Source organism: Lontra canadensis, unplaced genomic scaffold, assembly GCF_010015895.1.
Source record: "Lontra canadensis isolate GAN:19392208 unplaced genomic scaffold, GSC_riverotter_1.0 scaffold2, whole genome shotgun sequence".
NCBI lineage: Eukaryota > Metazoa > Chordata > Mammalia > Carnivora > Mustelidae > Lontra > Lontra canadensis.
In genome coordinates this window covers 46691611-46713943 of record NW_022630996.1, presented here as the reverse complement: position 1 = coordinate 46713943, position 22333 = coordinate 46691611, and the positions used below count along the sequence as shown (strand labels likewise).

At 36.4% G+C, this 22333-nt stretch overlaps 1 protein-coding gene across 1 annotated transcript in view; it reads left to right on the top strand.

Annotated features, from left to right (window-relative positions):
- Nucleotides 1-22333, top strand: part of ABCB5 (ATP binding cassette subfamily B member 5) — a 137758-nt gene that overhangs the window by 96361 nt on the left and 19064 nt on the right. Inside the window, exons 21-24 of the mRNA XM_032865778.1 lie at nt 2849-2932; nt 11987-12190; nt 15561-15661; nt 16545-16685. Coding sequence (XP_032721669.1) covers nt 2849-2932; nt 11987-12190; nt 15561-15661; nt 16545-16685 — 530 coding nt within the window. The remainder of the gene's footprint in view (nt 1-2848; nt 2933-11986; nt 12191-15560; nt 15662-16544; nt 16686-22333) is intronic.

Genomic DNA, 22333 nt, shown 5'->3' with positions numbered 1-22333 from the left:
ATAATGACTAAGACTCATCACATATATATCCTATGCCTAGTGTATTATACAAGTTACTCTAGAATCAAGAATGTAATATTCCATAATAAATTATTCTTTCTAGATTTTTACTTTATATTGTTCCAGAATTTCTTTGTGTTCCATGCCATGTTGAAAAATAGAAATAATTGGAAAATATGAAGTTTATCTTAATTTTTTTGAGTATACAATAAAAAAAAAAAAAGGTAATGTCTTCCAGTTCAAGAATGCTGTAGTTATTATCATTGCTGATATGTATTCATAGTATGTTAGGCTCTTGAATGCGGGTGTGTTTTCAAAATGGTGGTTAGTAGTGCAAATTGTAATCTCTATAGGATGCCCTTGGGGTATCTTCAACTCTTTGGAACACCTTCCCAATGAAGGAGCTTACAGAGTAGTGCTATCATACTGGGGTCGTACCCACCCTTGCTCTTGCCATATTCCTCCATGGGAGAACTATTCTCACACAACTGTGTGATTGATTAATGCACACACAGCCCTCTCTCAGTTATGCTTCTGTTTACTTAGTTGGCAGAAACACGTAACCTGAGTGTCAGGGCCCTGGCTGAGTTGTAAGCCAACAATTCTTTTGCTCTTCATTTACTAAAAATAAGTCATTTTCCAGAGACAGGCTCCACATGATTTTAATCCACAAGAGATATAAATGGTTTGAGTGAGTGGGAGGAAACTTCAATAGCTAATGAAAGGAAATCAGAATTCCTGAGGCTAAGAAGTACTGTCTCTGTTTGCTGTTGAAAATGAAATTGGCTACAACATTATGCTTTTATTGCTTATATTTTTGACCTACCTCCTTCAGATCTCATGCTTCTTGGCCACAGGGGTTTTACATTGGCCTCTTTGCCTCTTTAGCCTCTCACAATGCCTGGTGCTTATAAGATCTAGGAAGTAATATGAAGTGTCAGAGGAAATCTTGCCTATGTGGGTCCTCAAGAGGAGGTAGACTTTTTATCTCCTTTTTATACGGCCCCAGTTTAGACAGAAAGGTTTGGAAATATTTTAATTTCAAGTTTTTATTTAAATTTCTGTTAGTTAACATGTATGGTAAAATTAGTTTCCAGTGTAGAATTTATGATTCCTCACTTACAACTCCCAATGCAGATCGCAAGTGCCCTCCCCAATACCCATCACCCATTTAGCCCATCCCCCAGCCCTCCATCAACTCAGTTTGTTCTTTATATTTAAGAGTCTCTTATGGCTTGCTTCCTTCTCTCTTCTTTTCCCCTCCCCCTATGTTTATATGTTTTGTTTCTTAAATTTCACATATAAGTGTAATTATGTGGTATTTGTCTTTCTGTTAACTTCACTTAGCATAATAAACCATAGCTCCATTCCCATCATTGCAAATGCCAAGATTTCATCTTTTTGATGGCTTAGTAATATTCCTGTGTGTGTGTGTGTGTGTGTGTGTGTGTGTGTGTATCCCCTTCCTCTGCATCCTCACCAATATTTGCTGTCTTCTTTGTTGTTAACTTTGGCCATTCCAACAGGTGTGAGGTGGCATCTCATCATGGTTTTGATTTGTATTTCCCTGATGATGAGTGATGTTGAGCATCTTTTTGTGTGTTTGCTAGCCATCTGTATGTCTTCTTTGGAAAAAATGTCTCTTTATGTCTTCTCCCCATTTCTTGACTGGATTATTTATTTTGGGGGTGTTGCATTTGATCAATCCATTATAGATTTTGGATACTAACCCTTTATCAGATTTGTTATTTGCAAATATCTTCTCTCATTCCATAAGTTGTCTTTTAGTTTTGTTTTTTCCTTCACTGTGCAGAAGCTTTTTATCTTGATGAAGTCCCAATCATTCATTTTCGCTTTTGTTTTCCTTGTCTCCAGAGATGTCTGGTAAGAAATTGCTACGGTCAGTTTCAAAGAGGTTGCTGCCCGTATTCTTCTCTAAGATTTTGATGGTTCTGGTCTCACATTTAGGTCTTTCATCCATTTATTTTTGTGTATGGAGTAATTAGGTGTTCCAGTTTCATTCTTCTGCATGGCACTGTCCAGTTTTTCTAACACCATTTGTTGAAGAGATTTTTTTCCATTGGATATTCTTTTCTGCTTTGTCAAAGATTCTTAGTTGACACAGTTGTGGATCCATTTCTGGGTTTTTCTGTTCTGTCCCACTGATCTTTATGTCTGTTTCTGTGTCAGTACTATATTGTCTTGATGCCAGTACTATATTGTCCCATAATACAGCTTGAAGTCCAGAATTGTGATGTCTCCAGCTTTGCTTTTGTTTTTCAAGGTTGCTTTGGCTACTTGGAATCTTTTGTAGTTCCATGCAAATTTTAGGATTGTTTGTTCCAGGTCTATGAAAAATGCTGGTGGTATTTTGATAGGGATTCCATTAAATGTATAGATTACTTTGGATAATATAGACATTTTAACAGTATTTGGTTTTGTTTAGGAATATTTCTAAATTGTTTTATGCATTAACTTTTTAAATAGTCTGCTCTTCACAGTTTACTTATGGAGTAAAAATTACAAATTACAAATGGTTCAAAATGACCATTTCTGATGTTGATTATTGTACAATATTATAGCATTGGTAATGGTTCCAAGCCATTGGGCTTACATTCTTCATTTTGTATCTAATTACAAATCTTTATGAAGTAAGAAACAAAAGTCATTTGATTCATGGTATTTATAAGAATTAAATATGTGGGGGTGTGGGGGCTGATAAATGCCTTCTGACTTATTACAACAGAATCACAAGTCAGAAAAGAACCTTTTTGATAACCATATATTTTTTTTGTTGTTTTGGTTTGTTTCTTTTGATAACCACATGTTAATTCTCCTTTTTCTCTAGGATATTTCCTGGTTTGATGATAAGGAAAACAGCACAGGAGCCTTGACAACAGTATTAGCCATAGATATAGCACAAATCCAAGGAGTATGTATATTGCTTCTTGGGGGATTTTTTTGTTTTTATTCTTAAGTGGTGTATGCATGTAGTGTGTATGTGTGCAACACAGAGATATCTGTGCATATTTGTAAGCTATACTAAGATGACCCACATCCTTAAGGAGAGCAGGTAAGTCTCAGGGCTACCTGGCAGCTCTCAATGAAAGATATAAGGAAGGCTCTCAGTTCTGGAGGTTTTTAACAAAAAAAAATTTTTTTTAATTGAATCTCCACATTGTACCCCTGAAACTAATGTAACTTTGTATGTCAACTATATGCTCACATAAAAAATAATAAAAAGGGGGGAAAGGATTTAGCACATATAATAGGATAAACAGAGGACCAAAGAAAGATACCAAGAATGAGCTAAAGAGCTCAGAACTGAATAGTAAGACATGAAAAGGTAGCAAAATGAAAACGTACACAAAATTTAGAAGTATTAATAAAAGAGGAAAGTGTAGTTTTTCCTTCTAAGGATAGATTTGTCTTACCAGAGAATAGAAGAAGTTGGTTACATTTGTGAATATTCACAAGCATCCATAATGGCTTGAAAAACTAATTTTACGATGTAGAAAAAGCTCAAGAGGAGATCTTCATCTTTATTTCTTCCTAAAACTCCTTTTCATTATTTGGAAGGCAAGGTTCTAAATTTATTAGACAGAATTTAAATTTTAAAACAGGGCTGAGGAGATCAATTTTACTGGCATAACTGGGAAAAAATGATGGATAAAATTTCACTTAATAGTCAAAGTAATGAGCATAGCATTAATCTTCCATAGCACAATAGAATTATCTGAATGACAATTTCTGGGTTTAGGAATGACAGGGTTCACTCCCTTATGGAGAAATAATCCCTATAATTCCAGCTGAATCTCCATTCCACAAAATTTGCCACTTTTTTTTATTATGTTCAGTTAGCCAACATATAGTACATATAAGTTTTTGATGTAGTGCTACTTTTTCTTTGCTAATTTTTTCTTTGCTGATATTTTTCTCTTTCTACCTATCATTTAAGTTTTTTAAAATTCCAGGGAAATAGGCATTCCTATTAGCAGCAATGTTAGACTTGTATGACATCTTCCCTTTTAGCAAGTATTTACTTCAGCCAAAAAAACAAATTAGAACTGAAAGACCAACCTCACTCTCCTTACATTCAGTTTTTAACAAATAGTGTTGTCTCTCATTGAGAAAAATGAATGAAAATATTTGTCAGCCTGATTACTTACAAGCATCTGGCTAATACCGTTTGATCAAGGGAAAGTTTCTTGTTGGAATTTGTAAATGTTGGTCTCATAATAATTTCTGGGCAAGTCAGATCATTTTCATTGAATGAAAAGTAATAGCTAAAGATTAAATGGTTGAAATACTAATGGGAGATTTTAAAGCTGTCAGATTTAAAAAGCAAGACAAGCAAAGAAATTTTCCATGAATGAGACTATGTTTACTGGCATGTAATTCACATAAACACTTGCTTTGCAATATAAAGACAGATTCATATCTAACTTGAATGAATACTCTTTCTACTGAAGGAAGAGTTATTTACCAATCCTATTTGTCCATTATTTATTTTCTTACAAAAACACACTAGAGATGAATTAGGAAATAATAACTCAGGGTCATATTTCCTATTTTTTCAACTTAAGACATATTCCATCTCAGTTTTTCATCATGCAATTTCAGTTAAATTTTATTTTATCAAATGTATTAGGGCAAATGTTCATAAATTACCTCCTTAATAATAATAGTAAATACTAATAATAGTAAATATTACTTTAAAACCTTTACTAATGACTAAAAAATATATACACATTTAGCCATTTTTAGAAACTCAGGTACTTTGAGAGTCATGAGTAAAACATGTTAGTGAAATAAAGTCATAGAACAACATGAGTCCTGAAATACTTGATTGAATACAACTGATTTAACTGATATTATTTCAGCCCAAAGTAATGGCTTATTGCCATACATCTGTCAACAGACTATTTTCTATGTAATATATAGTGTTATTAAGGATACAAAGCCATTTTAGATTCTTTGGAAAACTAGGTTCCATAAAACTATAAGGTATTAGTTCTGTATATTTTAGCAACCCTTTTTCATCACCCACAAGTGTTACCTCATTTTTGCCCACAAGAAATTGTGTTATTCATGCCATGATGTACACTTGATATACCACTGGCAGATACAATGTTAGTTCCAAGAACTCTTCGCATCAGAACTATAATTATATTGTCCCAAGAAATCATAAAAATTTCATTTAATTCCAAGAGCTAGATAAATTGATTGGATTCTAGCCAGAGCTGGAATATCATTGCCCAGACAGTGGTGACCTCATTTCCTGATTTAACTTTTTGACATGGGAGGTGTATAAAACAACTTGATATTACTTGTGATTCAAACAATGTTAGTCATCATCAAAATGACTCTACCACATTATAAGGTTGGCATGTAATTGCTGTTTTGCCTTACCATTTTAGGTTGAATTCATTAAGAAACATTATCAAGTCTATATAGCAAAAGGTAATGTCCAGAGCCATAGTGGTTAAAGGTGATTCTATTTGTAAAGGAAAATTTTAGTTTCAGCCCTGAACTCAGAATGTTTCAGTGAAACTATCACTACTAAACATACCCTCAAACTATTGTGTGGTAAGACAAGTCAAGATATTCAGCTTCCAATTTTGACAAAAATAGAAACAACAATGGTTAAAGTCTATAGGACCAAATGAACTTCATCACTGACCATACTGGTCCCATAATCTGTGATAAATTATTTTCCACAAAATACTTGCTGGTAAGTAATACAGGATTAAATTGAGGTTCTAAACATTTTACATTTTCACAAACTTTGTAGATTTGTCCAAGTAAGCCTTTTTTTCTACTCCACAGTTATTTTTATCACCATTAGTTGTAATATATCTTAGCAGATTTCACTTCTGGTTATACTGACTTCCTTTTCATTTAACTTCTTAGAAAATATTATCACCTATAGTTGATCCACACAGACCATTTATAGCAGCCAATTTTTTAATCACTTCAAATTCAGCATTGGCTCCTCAAAACCAACAATTGAGCAGTATCAGTAACATACATCAATCCATCAAGAGCCAGGGAAGTCTATTCAAAAAAAGTATATCTGATTTTGATTGACTACCAGTGTTGCTGCAGTCTTGTCAACTTTTTGAGCAACTGTTCTCACCTAAGGGCTAATTGTCTGATATAGGTTTATGCTCACTGAACACATTTCTTCCACTGCTCCAATTAAACATGATTTAATAAACTCACTGTTCATAAATGATTTTCTTTGCTTAGCTAATGAATGAGCCACTCAGAAACTAACTTTGGTTTCAACTTATCTTCACTTTTTAGTTTTATGAAGAAATTCTACTAAATGAGATATTCCATTTTAAATTTTCTAAGTTTTCTTTATGTTGCTTTCCTGTGGATGAAGAATATTGTGATAAGTGCTTAGTATGGAAATGTTGACCTATTTTGTATATTTGGTAGTACAAAAAGTGTTATAATAAACACTAACACTGTGGCATCTGATGAGAAAAAGTAATCCATAGTCCACTATGCCTTAAAAGCAGGACATTCAAGGTCCCCTTTTCTCTTCCTTTATTATTTTTTGATGATGGATATACAATGGTAATTTTTAAAACTAAGATAAAATGTCACAGTACAGCAATTCATGTGGCACTAAATGCTGTCAAATTATAATTGCATCACAGATTTGTAGCACACTGAGCAGCAATATAAAGTGAGGACAGTGGCACATGGGTTAGGGTTAGAGTTAGGGTTGGGTAGGGTTAGGGTTAGGGTTAGCAATAAAAAGGTGATCTGTCTTTATTTTTTTTTTAAGATTTTATTTATTTATTTGACAGACACAAGTAGGCAGAGAGGCAGTCAGAGAGAGAAGAGGAAGCAAGCTCCCTGCCGAGCAGAGAGCCCGATGCAGGGCTTGATCCCAGGACCCTGGGATTATGACCAGAGCAAAGGCTTTAACCCACTGAGCCACCCAGGCACCCCAGTGATCTGTCTTTATATTGCAACCCTAACTCTAGCAACTACTCAACTCTATCATTACAATTCTAAGACAGCCACTCATAATACGTAAAGAAGGGGCGAGACTATGCTCCAGTAAAACTTTATGGACACTGAAATTTGCATTTGTAAAATTTTGATGTGGGTCTTTTCTATATGTTCTTTTCTCTTAGCTTTTTGAATGTATGTTATCCATTGATGACTTATTGTCATTTACTAAGTTGAACATTTGTGTCAGTTCTGGGTCAGTTTCAGTTGATTGATTTTTATGCCATTATGGGTCCTGTTTTGCTTTTTTATGTATCTAGTAAATTTTGATGAGCTATCACACATTGCAAATATAACGTTTTTGGGTGCGGGATATTTTTAGATTTCTGTAAATGTTTTTGTTTTGTTCTGGGATTCAGTTAAGTTACCTGGGAACAGTTCAGTCATTTGGGTCTTAATTTTACAGTTTGTTAGGCAGGACTAGAGTCTACGACTGAGGAAAGACCCTTATATACTCTACCCAATGCCCTGAGAGCATGAGGGCATGAGGTTTTCCAGTCTGGCTGGTGTGACTGAGCACTATTCCCAGCCCTCACACAAGCACTCTCAGCGGAATAGTCAAGGAGGACCCTCTGCAGATATCCAGATTTCTCTTTCTGTGTGCATCTCTCTTCTCTGGTATTCTGTGCTACAAACTAGCTTCCTTAGCTGGCCCAGATTCTGTTTTGTCTACTTAATTTAGGGAGTCTGTTGGGCTCTGTCTCAGTTTGCTCACCCTACATTCCAGCCAGGGAGCTCTTTCAAGGCCAAACTGGAGCAGTCACTGGGCTCACCTTGTTTCCCATCTCTGCCCTTATTTCATGTGGGAGGATAAGTCCATTTCTTGTTACCCCAGAAGCAGGAATCTCATCATATGGAATTTTATTTTATTTCTACAATTGCATTCTGAGTTCTCTTCCATTTATTTTTTTATACTAGCCATTCCTCTTTGTATACTATAATTTTCTTATAAAATTTTTATGCTCAGAGTGCTTAGGTGTCTCAGTTGGTTAAGTGGCTGACTCTTGGTTTCAGCTCAGGTCACGATTTCAGTGTGGTGAGAATTGAGCCCAGCATGGGGCTCCACGCTTGGCAGGGAGTCTGCTTAATACTCTCTCCATCTCACTCTGCCCTCCCACCACCTCATTCTCTCTTTATATAAAATAAATAAAATCTTTTTTTAAAAAGTATTATTTGCATTTAGCAAATTGCCGTAGACATAGTTCCTCTCCATAATAATCCCTAAATCCATAATAATCCATAAATTATTATCTAAATAATTATTTAATCATGACTTTCTGCTCTTAGTTTCCAAGAAAAACTTATATCTTTGTGCATGTTGCTAAAGAATCTAAGGAAGTTTAAAATTCCTGTGATTCCAGGACACCTGGGTGGCTCAGTTGGTTAAACAGCTGCCTTTGGCTCAGGTAATGATTGTAGGGTCCTGGGATCAAGCCCCACATCAGGCTCCTTACTCAGTAGGGAACCTATTTCTCCCTCTCCCCCTGCCAACTGTTCCCCCTGCTTACACACTCTGTCTCTCTCTCTCATTCTGTCAAATAAACAAAATCTTAAAAAAAAAAAATTTCCTGTGATTCCAGTCCCAAATTCTTTCCAGAGGTACATTATCCTCTAGGTCTTTAAGACTATTTCCTGTTTTCCTTTAGTTCTTATAGTATTTTTCAAGGCCAGATGTTTATTATTTTCTGGTTAATTCTTCCTAGAACAGGAAAAATATATTTAGATTCTTCTTATCCTACTGCCATCACCAAAAGGCAGGGGGTGGGAGGAGAAGAACAAGTAAGTGTATTCATTTGCTAGGGCTGCCATAATAAAGTATCACAGACTGGATGGCTTACACAACAGTAATTTATTTCCTCAAGGTTCTGATTGTGAGAATCCCCAGATCAAGGTATCAGCAGGATTGGTTTCATTTGGGGTCCTCTATGCTTGACTTACAAATAGCTATCTTTAGGGCACCTGGGTGGCTCAGTCTGTGTAGCATCTGCCTTTGGCTCAGGTCATAATCCCAGGGTCCTGGGATCAAGCCCTGCATCGGGCTCTCTGCTTAGCCGGACTTAGCCTACTTCTCCCTCTCCCACTCCCCCGCTTATATTTCCTCTCTCGTTGCCTCTGTCAAATAAATAAATAAAATCTTTAAAAATAATAATAATAGGGGCGTCTGGGTGGCTCAGTGGGTTAAAGCCTCTGCCTTCGGCTCAGGTCATTATCTCAGGGTCCTGGGATCAAGCCCCACATCAGGCTCTCCGCTCAGCAGGGAGCCTGCTTCCTCCTCTCTCTCTGCCTACTTGTGAACTCTCTCTGTCAAATAAATAAATAAAAATTTAAAAAATAATAATAATAAAATAAACAGCTATCTTCTAGCTGTGTCCTTATATGTTCTTTCCCATGCGTGAGCACATGTCTGCCTTCAAACTTCCTCCTCCTAAAGACATAAGTTACATTGGAGTAGTGCTCACACCAGAGACCTCATTTTAACTTAATTACATCTTTAAAGACCTCATTTCCAAATATAATGACATTCTGAGGAACTGGGAGTCAGGACCACAACATATGAATTTGGGGTTAGGGAGAGACACAATTCATCCCATAACATACAATATTGTGTTTCTTCAGCATCACCCTTCAACTCTGAAGAGTCAGAGTGTAAGTCAGCATTAAGTAGCAAATGACATTCCTATTTCAGCCTTACAGGTCTTAGAATTAGTTTATAATACCCTTAGACACTTAAAATAGTTTACCTGTCTTAGTTGTCATTATTTAATGGTTTGTTGGGTTTTGCTCTTACTACTTGTTTTTACTTTTTTGGAATTTTCTTTAATAGTGAGAAATAGGGAAATAGCAGATTACCAAATGAGTCTTGAAGCTGAAGCCAGAAAAATATTTTAGGAATAAGGCAGAGCCTTGGGGGACACAGGACTTTTTATTGTTGTGTTTTTTTTTTTTTAAATTTTACTTATTTGAGAGAGAGTGTGTGAGAAAGATTACAAGCAGAGGGGGAAGGGTAGAGAGAGAAGCAGACTCTCTGTTGAGCAGGAAGCCTCATAGGCAAGACTTGATCCCAGGACCCCTGGATCATGACCTACACCAAAGGCAGATACTGAACAGACTGAGCCACCCAGGTGCCCTACTGTTGTTATTTTAATGATGATACTAATTTGAGGGTACTTTAGTGAAATCTGATACAATCTTCTAGAGAAGCAATTTGATAATATCTATCAGGCATGTAAGAGTATGTACCCTTTAACATATTACTCTAGTCTAGGTATTTAACATTAGGAATTAAAAGATGAGCATAAAGATTTTGCACAAAGATGCTCATTACATCTTTATTTTTAATAGTGAAAAATTGGAAGCATTCTAAGTATTTTTTTAAGACTATTTAATCACCAGGAAAAAGCTTGAAGTGTAATGTAAAAGAATTAAAGCAGGATACAAAGCTACATACACAGAATAATCCTAATCTGAATGTCTGGAAGGGTGTAAATTTTAACATTATCTAAACCTTTCCAATGGTCATACTTTCATGATCATAACAAAATAAATCTTTTAAAATGTGAATTGACATTGTTGATGATAGCTATTTTTCTAGGTAAATGGAGTCTCATTTTTTCATCTGAGCACCAAAGGAATTTAACATTTCAGTTTATTACTTATCATGTGTCCCACTGAAAGTTGATTCATAAGACATATAGTTCTCATAAAATAGTTATAAAGATATTTCTACTTATTTGGGAATTTTTTCAAAATTTAAGTTACCTTATACCATGTTTCCAACTCCTTTTCGATAAATCTTGATAATGATGCTTTAAATCTTTGCTTAGTGAAACCAAATAAAATGCAGAAAATAGAATACAAAGTAATGATATCCAAAGTATACACCTTAATGAATAGTATAAATCATTTGATTCAGCACTACTACAGTACAGTTACTAAGAATGCCGGCCCCTCCATCAGTGTAGAAGAAAGAGGAATGTTTGGGTTTTGGAGCCCACATATGGTGAGTTGCACATCCATGTGTGGTGGCAGCCTGGTGTGGGAAAGCCAAGCCAGAGCAGAGGGAGAAGGGTATCCATGCAGGGGAGAAGCAGGGGCCATGATATCAGATTGGTTACATACAGAGAGTTTGATCACATAAATAAATCAAAGAAAATGGGAGCCAAGTTTCTCACTGTTGCAGAAGGGGATAACAAATATGAGAAGGAAGAAAGCTGAAAATAACTTAATGGTGCTGGGTTGGAATTGGAGGTATCAAAGTGAATTCATGATTCATATAAATAGAGATATATAGATTTTAGTTTGTGTCTGCATCTGCACACACACACACACACACACACACACACACACACATTCCCCAGTTTTTTCCACTGATATGCCATTAATAATGAGCATAATATTGACTTTTAAATAACATTATCCACCAAAAGGAACCAGGACTCCTTGGAGAAATGATAGATTCCAGCAGTACAGCCTGGAGAATCTTTTTGTGTCAGAAAGTAAGAACATATTCAGAGAATGATAGGGACATGTCAAAGAACAATATCCAACATAGATAGACAAAGCAGGGCACCTGGGTGGCTCAGTCCATTAAGCATCTGCCTTCAACTAAGGTCATAATCACAGAATCCTGGGATCAAGCCCCACATTGCATCAGGCTCCCTGCTCAGCAGGGAGCTTGCTTATCCCTTTGCTACTCCCCCTTCCTTTGCTCGCTCTCTTTGTGTCAAATAAATAATCTTTTAAAAAATAAATAAGATAGAAAAAGCATAATGACTTCTTAGTAGAGGACAGTTTTTTAAGTATGGGTATTATTTAATTTCTAAGTACAAGTTCAAAGTAAAAATGTAAGTATAAATCCTAAAAAAGAAAGCCTGCCTTGTTTTGTAAGAAACTATAATAGGAATACTTGTAAATTTAAAATTGACTTTTTTTCCGAAAATATGTCTTGTTATAGGCAACAGGTTCAAGAGTTGGTGTCTTAACACAAAATGCAACTAACATGGGACTATCAGTTATCATTTCCTTCATATATGGTTGGGAGATGACACTCTTGATTTTGAGTATTGCTCCAGTACTTGCTCTGACAGGAATGATTGAAACCACAGCTATGACTGGATTTGCCAAAAAGGATAAGCAAGAACTTAAGCATGCTGGGAAGGTAAAATAAAGACTTTTTACCATCATAACATTTTAAGAGGAAAACAAAGAGTTGCCATTTTTATAGTATGCTAACTTCCTTTCTTAGGTGCCTGTAAAGAGGTATATATGAATTGAAATGCATCCAGACTAATTTAGGATGGGGTATAAATAGGCTGTAGTATAACAGTATTTGTGATTTAGAGTGTAGACTCTAGAGTCAAATTGGCGAAATTACATTTTAGATTCTATCACTAACGAATGTGTGATATGAGCAAGTTGTGTCAACCTTTCTGGACTTCCTCTGTAAGGTGGGAATAATAATAATACCACTTGCAGATTTTTCTAAGTATTACACAAAATACTTAGCGTTATTATATTCAAGACATTTAGAATAGTGTCCAGAAGATAGTATGCACTCAATAATGCCAGCCATATTGCCATTATCAGGAGGGAAATTGCTAACATCATGATTCCACATTCTCTGATTGTTGAATAATTAAATTTTCTTAAACAATTTTAGTTATTTTTATTTCTCAAAATGTAGAGGAAATAAGAGTTATTGAATATAAGGCAATTTTCTGTTTCTGATAGTGCCTAAAATAAGATTTTAGAAACAAGGACCATCTTTATACTGATCAAGATGAACATTTCAATTACTGGGAAAATATCTCTCAGGAACAATCATATTTATAAAAATAATCATTGGGGCACCTGGGTGGCTCAGTGGGTTAAGCCTCTGCCTTCGGCTCAGGTCATGATCCCAGGGTTCTGGGATCGAGCCCTACATCGGGCTCTTTGCTCAGCGGGGAGCCTGCTTCCTCCTCTCTCTCTGCCTGCCTCTCGGCCTACTTGTGATTTCTGTCTGTCAAATAAATAAATAAATAAATAAAATCTTTTAAAAAAAATAAAAATAAAATAACCATTATATTTGAGGTTTAGGGGACATTAGCATTGTAGTTTCATAACATCTAAGAATTGAAAGAAATGTCATTTGATCCAACCAGTTATCCAAAAAAGGAATCCCTTGTATGACATCCCTGTCAAGTGTCCCATCTTTTACCCCTTTTCCTCCAGTGGCAAGCAGTGCATTACTTTCTCAGGCTGCCTACCCTGAATAGCCTTTGGATGGTAGGCAATTTTTGGTTTTGGTGTTTGTTTGTCTGTTTGCTGGGGCCTTCTATCCTACCATACTTGGCTTTCATCTCAGTAGAGGTCCAAAGCCCCTTCTCATAGCAGCCTTTAGGGAACTGCATCATGTAAATGCCAAGTCTTCTCTTAGTCATCCATCCACAGGTCTTTAAGCTGTTCCTCTCATGATACAGTTTCAAAGACTTTTATCACTTGGGTGAACACCCTCTGAGTCTGAAAATGATTTTAATACTAGTTTTGGTCTATATCCAGTGACTATCACAGTTAGACATGAATTGGAATTCCAAGCATGTGACTCATTGAAATCTGGTTTGTGTGACCCTTGGACCTTTCCAACTTCCTTGGACTAGATAAAGACCCTTGGAATGTCTGCTTGGGCACTACAGACTGAACTGTTTAGCATATATTTGCCTCAGAGACAGTGAAAAGTTGTTTGGTCCTCCCTGTGGTGCAAATTATCACAACCTTCAAATTAATGGGGCTATGATTAATTGTATTTTACTCATCTTAATTTTTACATCATGAGCTTTAACCTTTATATGTGTCCTTTAGTTTTTCCTTTTTAGATTATTTGAATAACCCCAGACTATACATTCAGTAACTATAATCAAACAATCTGTCTCTTTCTCAGTAGCTTTTAATCTACTTACCAAACACCAAAACTTAGAATAGGGACCAATAAAATATATTGGTCCTTCTTCAGTTGCATGTGTAGATTTGGACAAATCATCAACTGTTTTACTTTTCATACTCAAAATAACTATATTAGTTTTTTGGTTTTTTACAGAGGACTATTTTCTAAGATTCTATAATGATATTAGTCCTTTCTCCATTGTGAAAAATGATCACAAAGATTTTTTGCTCATTTTCTCCCTCAGGGTTTCAGCATTTTTATCCATTTTTCTTGCATACTACAGTGTATGTTACAAATGGTGGTTACTTTGAGCTTACTCTAAAATTAATGAGAACTTAGAACAACACAGAGTCAAAATTGAGAGCAGAATCCAGGTGCCCTGCACACCATCCAGAAATCTGGTTCTCTCCTGTAACCCAAGTTATTCTTTAAATAACACTGGGTGACCACCTAGGTCTTCCTCCGTCCCACAGTCTACACTGCCACTATGGAAATAGAATGCGAAAGCAGGAAATTTCTCTTTCAAGTCAACATGTGTTCTCATGTCCAACAAGTTATTCTAAGCCAAAAGTCTCCTCCATTTGCAAATATTATAGAAACATGGAAAAGCATTAGGGCACCTGGGTGGCTCAGTTGGTTAAGTGGCCGACTCTTGATTTCAGCTCAGCTCATGATCTTAGGGTCCCAGGATTGAGGCCCAGGTCAGGCTCCACACTCAGCAGGGAGTCTGCTTGAATCTGCTCTCTCTCCCTCTCCCTTTGCCCTTCCCTCTGCTCATGCATGCTCTCTCTCTGTCTCAGAAAGAAAAGAAGAGGAAGGAAGGAAGGAAGGAGAGAGAGAGAGAGAGAGAAAGGAAGGAAGGAAGGAAGAAAGGCATTAATTATACTTAAATTAAGTATCTTTTTTTTAAAAGATTTTATTTATTTGACAGACAGAGATCACAAGTAGGCAGAGAGACAGGCAAATAGAGAGGGGGAAGCAGGCTCCCTGCCGAGCAAAGAGCCTGACACAGGGCTCGATCCCAGGACCCTGGGATCATGATCTGAGCCAAAGGCAGAGGCTTTAACCCACCCACCTTGAGCCACCCAGGTGACCCTAAATTAATTATCTTTTTAAGTTCACAGACATCAAAATGAGAAATGGCTGTAACTTATATAGCATTTAATAGCCTTACCCGTATTACTTTACTGCAGTGTTCCTGAGGTTTTTTGGTTGCTATTTGCATTTTTGTGCAATTATTTATTTGATTCTGTCTACTGTCTTCTTGAATTATCTCATACTTTCTTTGCATAATTACATATGAACATAATGCTAATGTTTGATCTCTCTGCCTACAGAACCAGTTTAAATAGAAATTCAGTGAAGATTCCAAGGGGACTGAATTTAGATCTGTGGACTAAATCTTTTCAAAATAAATTTTTCTTGAGCCTATTATCCTAAAATGTTATTTTCCTATCTTGTTTTTGGGAAAGAAAAAAAGAAGCTAAGAAAACTTATTGACTTAATGCTATACTTAATATGCCCCCAATATAAATGACTGGAATTCACAACCAGAGTTTAACCATTACTAATTTTATTTCTTTATTTTACTGTCCTATTTTATAAGATAGCAACTGAAGCCGTGGAAAATATTCGGACTATAGTGTCATTAACAAGAGAAAAAGCCTTTGAGCAAGCATATGAGGAGACGCTTCAGATCCAACACAGGTGATTGTAGATTCATACTGACTTCATTAACTAACTTTAGCTGTCCCTGAAAAGGCAGTCTTCCTGGATGACAACAGTGGTTTGCCTGCCAATTTATTTGCTCTGGAATCTTTCCTAATAATGGTATATCATCATGTCTCATATGACTTCATCAAGAGAAGACTAGCAAAAGCAATTGAGAACAAGCACAGGTGGAATATTTTAGTCCTCCCATGTTGCTACTAACTATAGTTAGTAGTATGAACTACTACTAACTATGCACATTTTTATTATTTTCCTGAAACCAATTTGAGGGTATAATATATTCAAGAAAGAAAATAAGATTGCTTAGCCCTTTATATTGAATAGCTAAAATGGTTCACATTTTAAGATGAATGTATATATGACAAATGTGATCACTCCTTTTAATTTTAAACCAGTCCTCCTTATCACATTTACTTAGTGATACTATTTGCATTACTTTATCAGAGAGATAGCTTTGAACTCTTTTACATTCATGCCTGTGGTTGGTACCACCCTTTAATTTCCACTACTTATTGTGCTAGTGAAATGTTACAATAGACAATATTTCTAAATACTTCAAAACCAAATCTCTTCAACTCTTTCATTAGCTGTTCATTCACAGACCTTGTCCATTCGTAGACAGAGGAAATTTTGTTGCAATGAACTATAGAGTATAGAACTATAGAGAGAATCATTATATTATCTGTTTTCTCTATAATAATTCTCATTTTAAAACACTCACTTTCTCTTTTATTCTTAGAAGAATGTATATCCCTTAAATGATAATATGTCTAGTCTTCTGTATTTATTACTCTACATTCATTTAAATGAACTTGCTATACCTTGTGCCTCATTACTTAGTAAATTTTGTGCATTTCAGAAATACCTGGAAGAAAGCACAGATCTTTGGAATCTGTTATGCATTCAGCCATGCTTTTGTATATTTCGCATATGCAGTGGGTTTTCGATTTGGAGGCTATTTAATTCAAGCTGGACGAGTGACCCCAGAGGGCATGTTCGTGTAAGTTGTGCAAATATTTAAATCCTGAAAATGGGTTATGTACTTAAATTAACCAGAAAGATTCCTACTTTATACTTCATTGATCATTTAAATCACATAATGTGGGAAATACATGCCCAGAAAGTTTTTAAATATTATTTTATTTAATATCTTTAAGTGCCGTCTACCTGGTAAACTGATACTGATATAGTATCAGTAGTCTGAGTTAAACTCGCAAATGAATTTCTCCCTACTTCAGTTTACTAGAATGTGGGAATGTAGGGGTAAAATATGCCTTATTGTCATCCATTCCTTCAAGAATTTGTAAGACTTCATGGAACTCCCAGCGGGGGGAGATAGCATTATCAAATAAGACTACACATTTGTGGGGCACCTTGGTGGCTCAGTGGGTTAAGCCTCTGCCTTCAGCTCAGGTCATGATCCCAGGGTCCTGGGATCGAGCCCCGCATCAGGCTGTCTGTTCAGCAGGGAGCCTGCTTCCTCCTCTCTCTCTGCCTGCCTCTCTGCCTACTTGTGATCTATCAAATAAATAAATAAAATCTTAAAAAAAAAAAGACTATACATTTGTGAGGCTGAGTTCTTTGCTAAGCAAATTGCTTCAGAAGAAACACATACAAATGAGTACTTCCCTTTAGAAAAGTCATATTTGGAATTGGTCATGGCATCCCAAAGAGGATGCTTCTTCTTAAGGCATTTGTTTGAGCATAGTAGAAAGTTGCTTTACTTTCTAGGAACACCTAACTTCAACTTCTGAAATTAGAAAAATTAATTTTGAGTGTTAATTCTGAACTTCTAAGATGACAGAACATTGCTAATCTGTATCATAAATGTCACTGCTAAATATTTAGAGCTAGAGAAATCTATACAATATTTGACTCCAGAAGTAATGCTATTTTTTTTTTACAAGCCCACTAAAACATACACATCAAAGCAAGGAGCAGCCTCTTCAGAATACTGACTTGGGAGATTACACCTATTCCAAACATGCTGTCATTTGGCAAAATATGTTGGGAATTCGCCTTTGGGGTTTGCCTCCCAAGACTCAGGCACATTCTTTTGAATTCCTCAGTGATGGCACACAGTTGTACTTTGAGGATATATTCAATTTGAGGAAATGACAAAAAGTCATTTGAAGCCTGGACACCTGGATGGCTCAGTCAGTTGAGCATCTGCCTTTGGCTCAGGTCATGATCCTGGGGCCTGGGAAAGAGCCCCACATTGGGCTTTCTGTTCAGCAGGGAGTCTACTTCTACTTCTCACTCTGCCCTTCTTCCCCACTCGTGCTAACTTGCTCTCTCTAAGAGAAATACATAAAATATTAAAAAAAAAAAAGTCATTTGAAGCCAGTTAATTTCAGAATAACTTGCAATAATTTTTGGCTTCTATTCATGTGATTATTTATTTATTTATTTATTTATCAAATATTAACTTCCTGGGGGAAGTTTTTTTGCTAGGCACTCAGAAGAAAATAGTCCACAGTTCACCAACCCAGTATTCCTGAATCTTATCTGACTATAAGTCCCCTTAGCAGTTTCCTAGAAGCAGATTTCCTTCTAAAACGGAATATCTGTATTTGAAATTTCAACAGAAATTGTAGGCTCCTTGTTCTATGTTTTCCTATACCTTAACACATCGTGCAGTATTGCCTATATGAATACATAAACCACAGTAAGACATGTAGTATTGAGCTTCATTCTGAGTACACAAACTAATCTACTTAGATTAACAAGAAGCCAAATGTAGAATCACTTATAGTAATTTATTCAGCTCACCAGCCTGCACTAAATTAGCAAGTTTTTCCCTTGGTTCTAATGTAATACAGGCAGTCACAAGCTTAAAAGTTGACTGTATTCCAAAAGTTTGTTTGTAAGCCAAATGTTTGACTCAGAACATATTTTCCTCTGAGCATTCTGCAGCCATCTTTAAAATTCTAGGGTCTCATTTCTTCAGGGTTACTAGTCTTTAGTATTAGTTGAAGGCTAGCCAATGAAATATATTTATACTAATGTAGGATGTCTAATGATTTTATAAGTTCTCACTGTGTGTAAAAATTTTTATGGGGCGCCTGAGTGGCTCAGTCAGTTAAACATCTGATTTGGTTTCAGCTCAGGTCCTGATCTCATGGCTCATGAGATGGAACCCCGCATCATGAGGGGCTCTGCACTCAGCAAGAGTCTGCCTGGAGAGCCTGCTACCCCGCCCCTGCCCCCCGCCTGCCTCTCTGCCTACTTGTGATCTCTGTCTGTCAAATAAATAAATAAAATCTTTAAAAAAATTAATTTCACCTTTAAAAAAAAAAAAAGGAAGAGCATGCAACTCTTGATCTTAGGATCATGAGTTCGAGCGCCATGTTGGGTGTAGAGATTACTTAAATAAAAACTTAAAAACAAAAATAAAAAAGATTTGAGACTCAAGTTACCTAACTTGCCCACAGTCACAATTCAAGATGACAGAAACTTTGTTAGCAGACTTTTTTTATTATTATTGTCATTATGATTATTATTATTTATTCTATAGAAAACATTCATAGACCTTCTGTAAATTTTTTTTTTCAATTCTTTCTTAGTTTTCCAACATCAGAGCTGGGCTGATTCATTTTTGTTAAGAATCATCTTAACATAAATGAAACAAGTAACTTGCCTAATGTTATTTTATGACCCTAAAATATAGGGGAATCAAAAGGCCCCAATACAAAAACTGTTCCTACTAACCTACCATACCTCCTGAATCTCTTTTCATTAAATTCATTAAAAAGAGTCATTTCTGAAGACATAAGCATTTTAGCTGTCAAAACATATGTAGGACTATTAATAAATATAAGGGCAAAGGTTAAATGGTTAATGAACAATATCACATTGGTATTTCCCAGTACCCTGAGGAAAGGAAGAAATAGGGAGCTGTCTGAGCTAGAGGCTCACTGTAGTCCCCAACTACCATGAATGTGTTACATTTGTCCTTTAGACACACTCAATTATACCTGGCCTAGTAGACTTAGTGCCTTCCAGAATTTAGGGTGACAGACAGCTTTCTATCTAATCAACTAACCGAATGGAAGAGGTTTACAAAGAAAAATTCCTTCTATTAGAACCCTCTCTAGGTAAAAAGAACTTTGTGGTGTTCTCTAATCAGTGGTTTCCCAATTCAACAATCAAAGAGCTGGTTAAACGTGCAAATACCCAGGTCTCACCTCACAAACTTAACCCGGACATTTGCAGGTTTGATATAGGGCCAGGAATCTACATTTTAACAAACATCCAGATTATTCTGAGACATAAATCTGAGGATCACACTTTAAGAAATATGAGCATAGGAACTAAATGCCAGGCTGCTCTCCATACCCGCTTGAAACCTTGGGGTTTCTTTTGGCCACTACCAGAAACTTTCCCAGAATTATATAAAAATTGGCAAAGTCATATTTTAATTTATTGTTTAAAAAATAAAGGTGTTTTATTCAGCCAAAACAATGTGAATGTATTTTCGTGATTCATAGCTACAGGAATGGGTAAGCTGTCTTTGTCAGAAATGACAGTGTGCTTTGGAAAAGGAAAATGCACAATTTTAACAGCAGAATCCTTTGATGTCCTCATAATATTAGTTTATCAGCAAGGCTACTATCAGCCTTAGCTTTTTTCCTCTTAAAAAAAAAAAAAGGCAACATATATTGGTAGAAACTGTCTTCATTCATCTCTGTTATTATAGGAGTTTCTCTGAGATAAAGCATTTCAGAGAGGTGATAACATTTTCATTCTGCTGGCTTGCTGTACTGGGCAGGCATTTAGAAAATCTCTTCTTTTTTTTATTATTTTTTTAAGATTTTATTTATTTATTTGACAGAGCGAGAGATCACAAGTAGGCAGAGAGGCAGGCAGAGAGAGAGGGGGAAGCAGGCTCCCTGCTGAGCAGAGAGCCCGACTAGGGCCTGGATCCCAGGACCCTGGGATTATGACCTAAACCGAAGGCAGAGGCTTTAACCCACTGAGCCACCCAGGTACCCCGAAATTCTCTTCTTTTAAGTTTTCACACACCTGTGTGTAGTAAAATTCTCCCCCTCTGCCTCTGTTAGCCCTGGCAACACTTTCAATGTATACTATAAATGTACAGATTTTGAAAAATACAAAATAAGTTTATTTTCTCCTGTCTGATTTTCCATTAGCACCTTTAGGTTACTTTCTAGCTGACTTGCCTTTTCCAATCCAGGTCAGAAACCACTAGCATCCAAGCAGAGGTTTTTGCAACTTTCCATACGTCCACTTCAGAACTTCCCTCTATCTGTTTCTTCCTTCTTTGCTATATACATTAGCAGGAAGCAGATAGGTGAGAAAGAATCAGGCACGGCAACCCTCAGTACAGTAATAATGAGAACTTGCTGAGAGACAGAACCACACATTTCATGTGTTGCAGCCTAGTCCTCCAAAAATCCAAATAAAGTTCTTGACAAGAAATCCTTTGGACTTTGAATATTAAATGCGGTTATTGGCCATATAATATTCAACATAAGTGGGTTTTCAATGAATATTAATAGTTGGTTGAAGTCTTGAAGTACTAAGGGATAGAAGGAGACAAGCTAGGCCTCCACCACCATCTTTTGCTCTGGTAGGCCAAGCAGCCATGAAAGAACTGTGGGTGTCGTCATTATAATTAGGAGAGAAGCCTTAACTAGCCCAAACAAGGAAAACAGGAAAGTCTTCTTTCAGTGTTCACTGCCATGGCAGCCACCCAATTTGTGCCCAGCTCTACCTCAAGGATTATCCAGAAGAGAAGAGACAAGATAAGGAAAATAGATAAAATGATCAACCACTGAAGGGATCTAAAGGAGAAAAATCAAGGTGGATTTGATTATCTAGGGCTCTCTGAAGATTCTAAAATGGGAAACAAAGTGGTAACAAGCCCCGACATGCAGGGGGAGATTGTCCAGGCCAGCTTTCCACTGGAAGGAACACCATGTAAGGAAAGTACAGTGAATAAGCAGGTTCAGGTCCCAGTCCTACAGGTTTATAACTGTGTGATCCTGAACAAATGCTTGATTTCCCTAAGCTGTATTAAGAAGGGATAAGAGGGGCGCCTGGGTGGCTCAGTGGGTTAAGCCCCTGCCTTCGGCTCAGGTCATGATCTCAGGGTCCTGGGATCGAGTCCCACATCGGGCTCTCTGCTCAGCAGGGAGCCTGCTTCTCTCTCTCTCTCTCTGCCTGCCTCTCTGTCTACTTGTGATCTCTCTCTGTCAAATAAATAAATAAAATCTTTAAAAAAAAAAGAAAAGAAGGGATAAGAGTTCCTGCCTTACTTATCCCTTAGATGATCAAGTGGTTTCATATATATGAAAACATTTTCTAAAGCCCAAAGTACCAAATAAATATAAGTTGTGTATTTTCTCTCTTCCATGTGTTGAGGAAAGGATTTAGGGTGGGAAGAAAAGAATCTTTGGAGTGTTCTATGGATGTTAGGGGAAAAGAGTATGAGTACAGTTATAATGGCCACCTCTGTGAGGAAAAATACTCTGCTTTCTAGTCAAAAAGACAAAACTTATTGAGTGTGAGCTTCAGAAGTTGGGATCTGACCTGGTGTGCTGATGTATCTCTGTAGAAGTGTGAGAGCTTATTTGCCAACAGAAAGTGTCTCATTAACTTTCAGTTCCATAAGAGTAATAATAA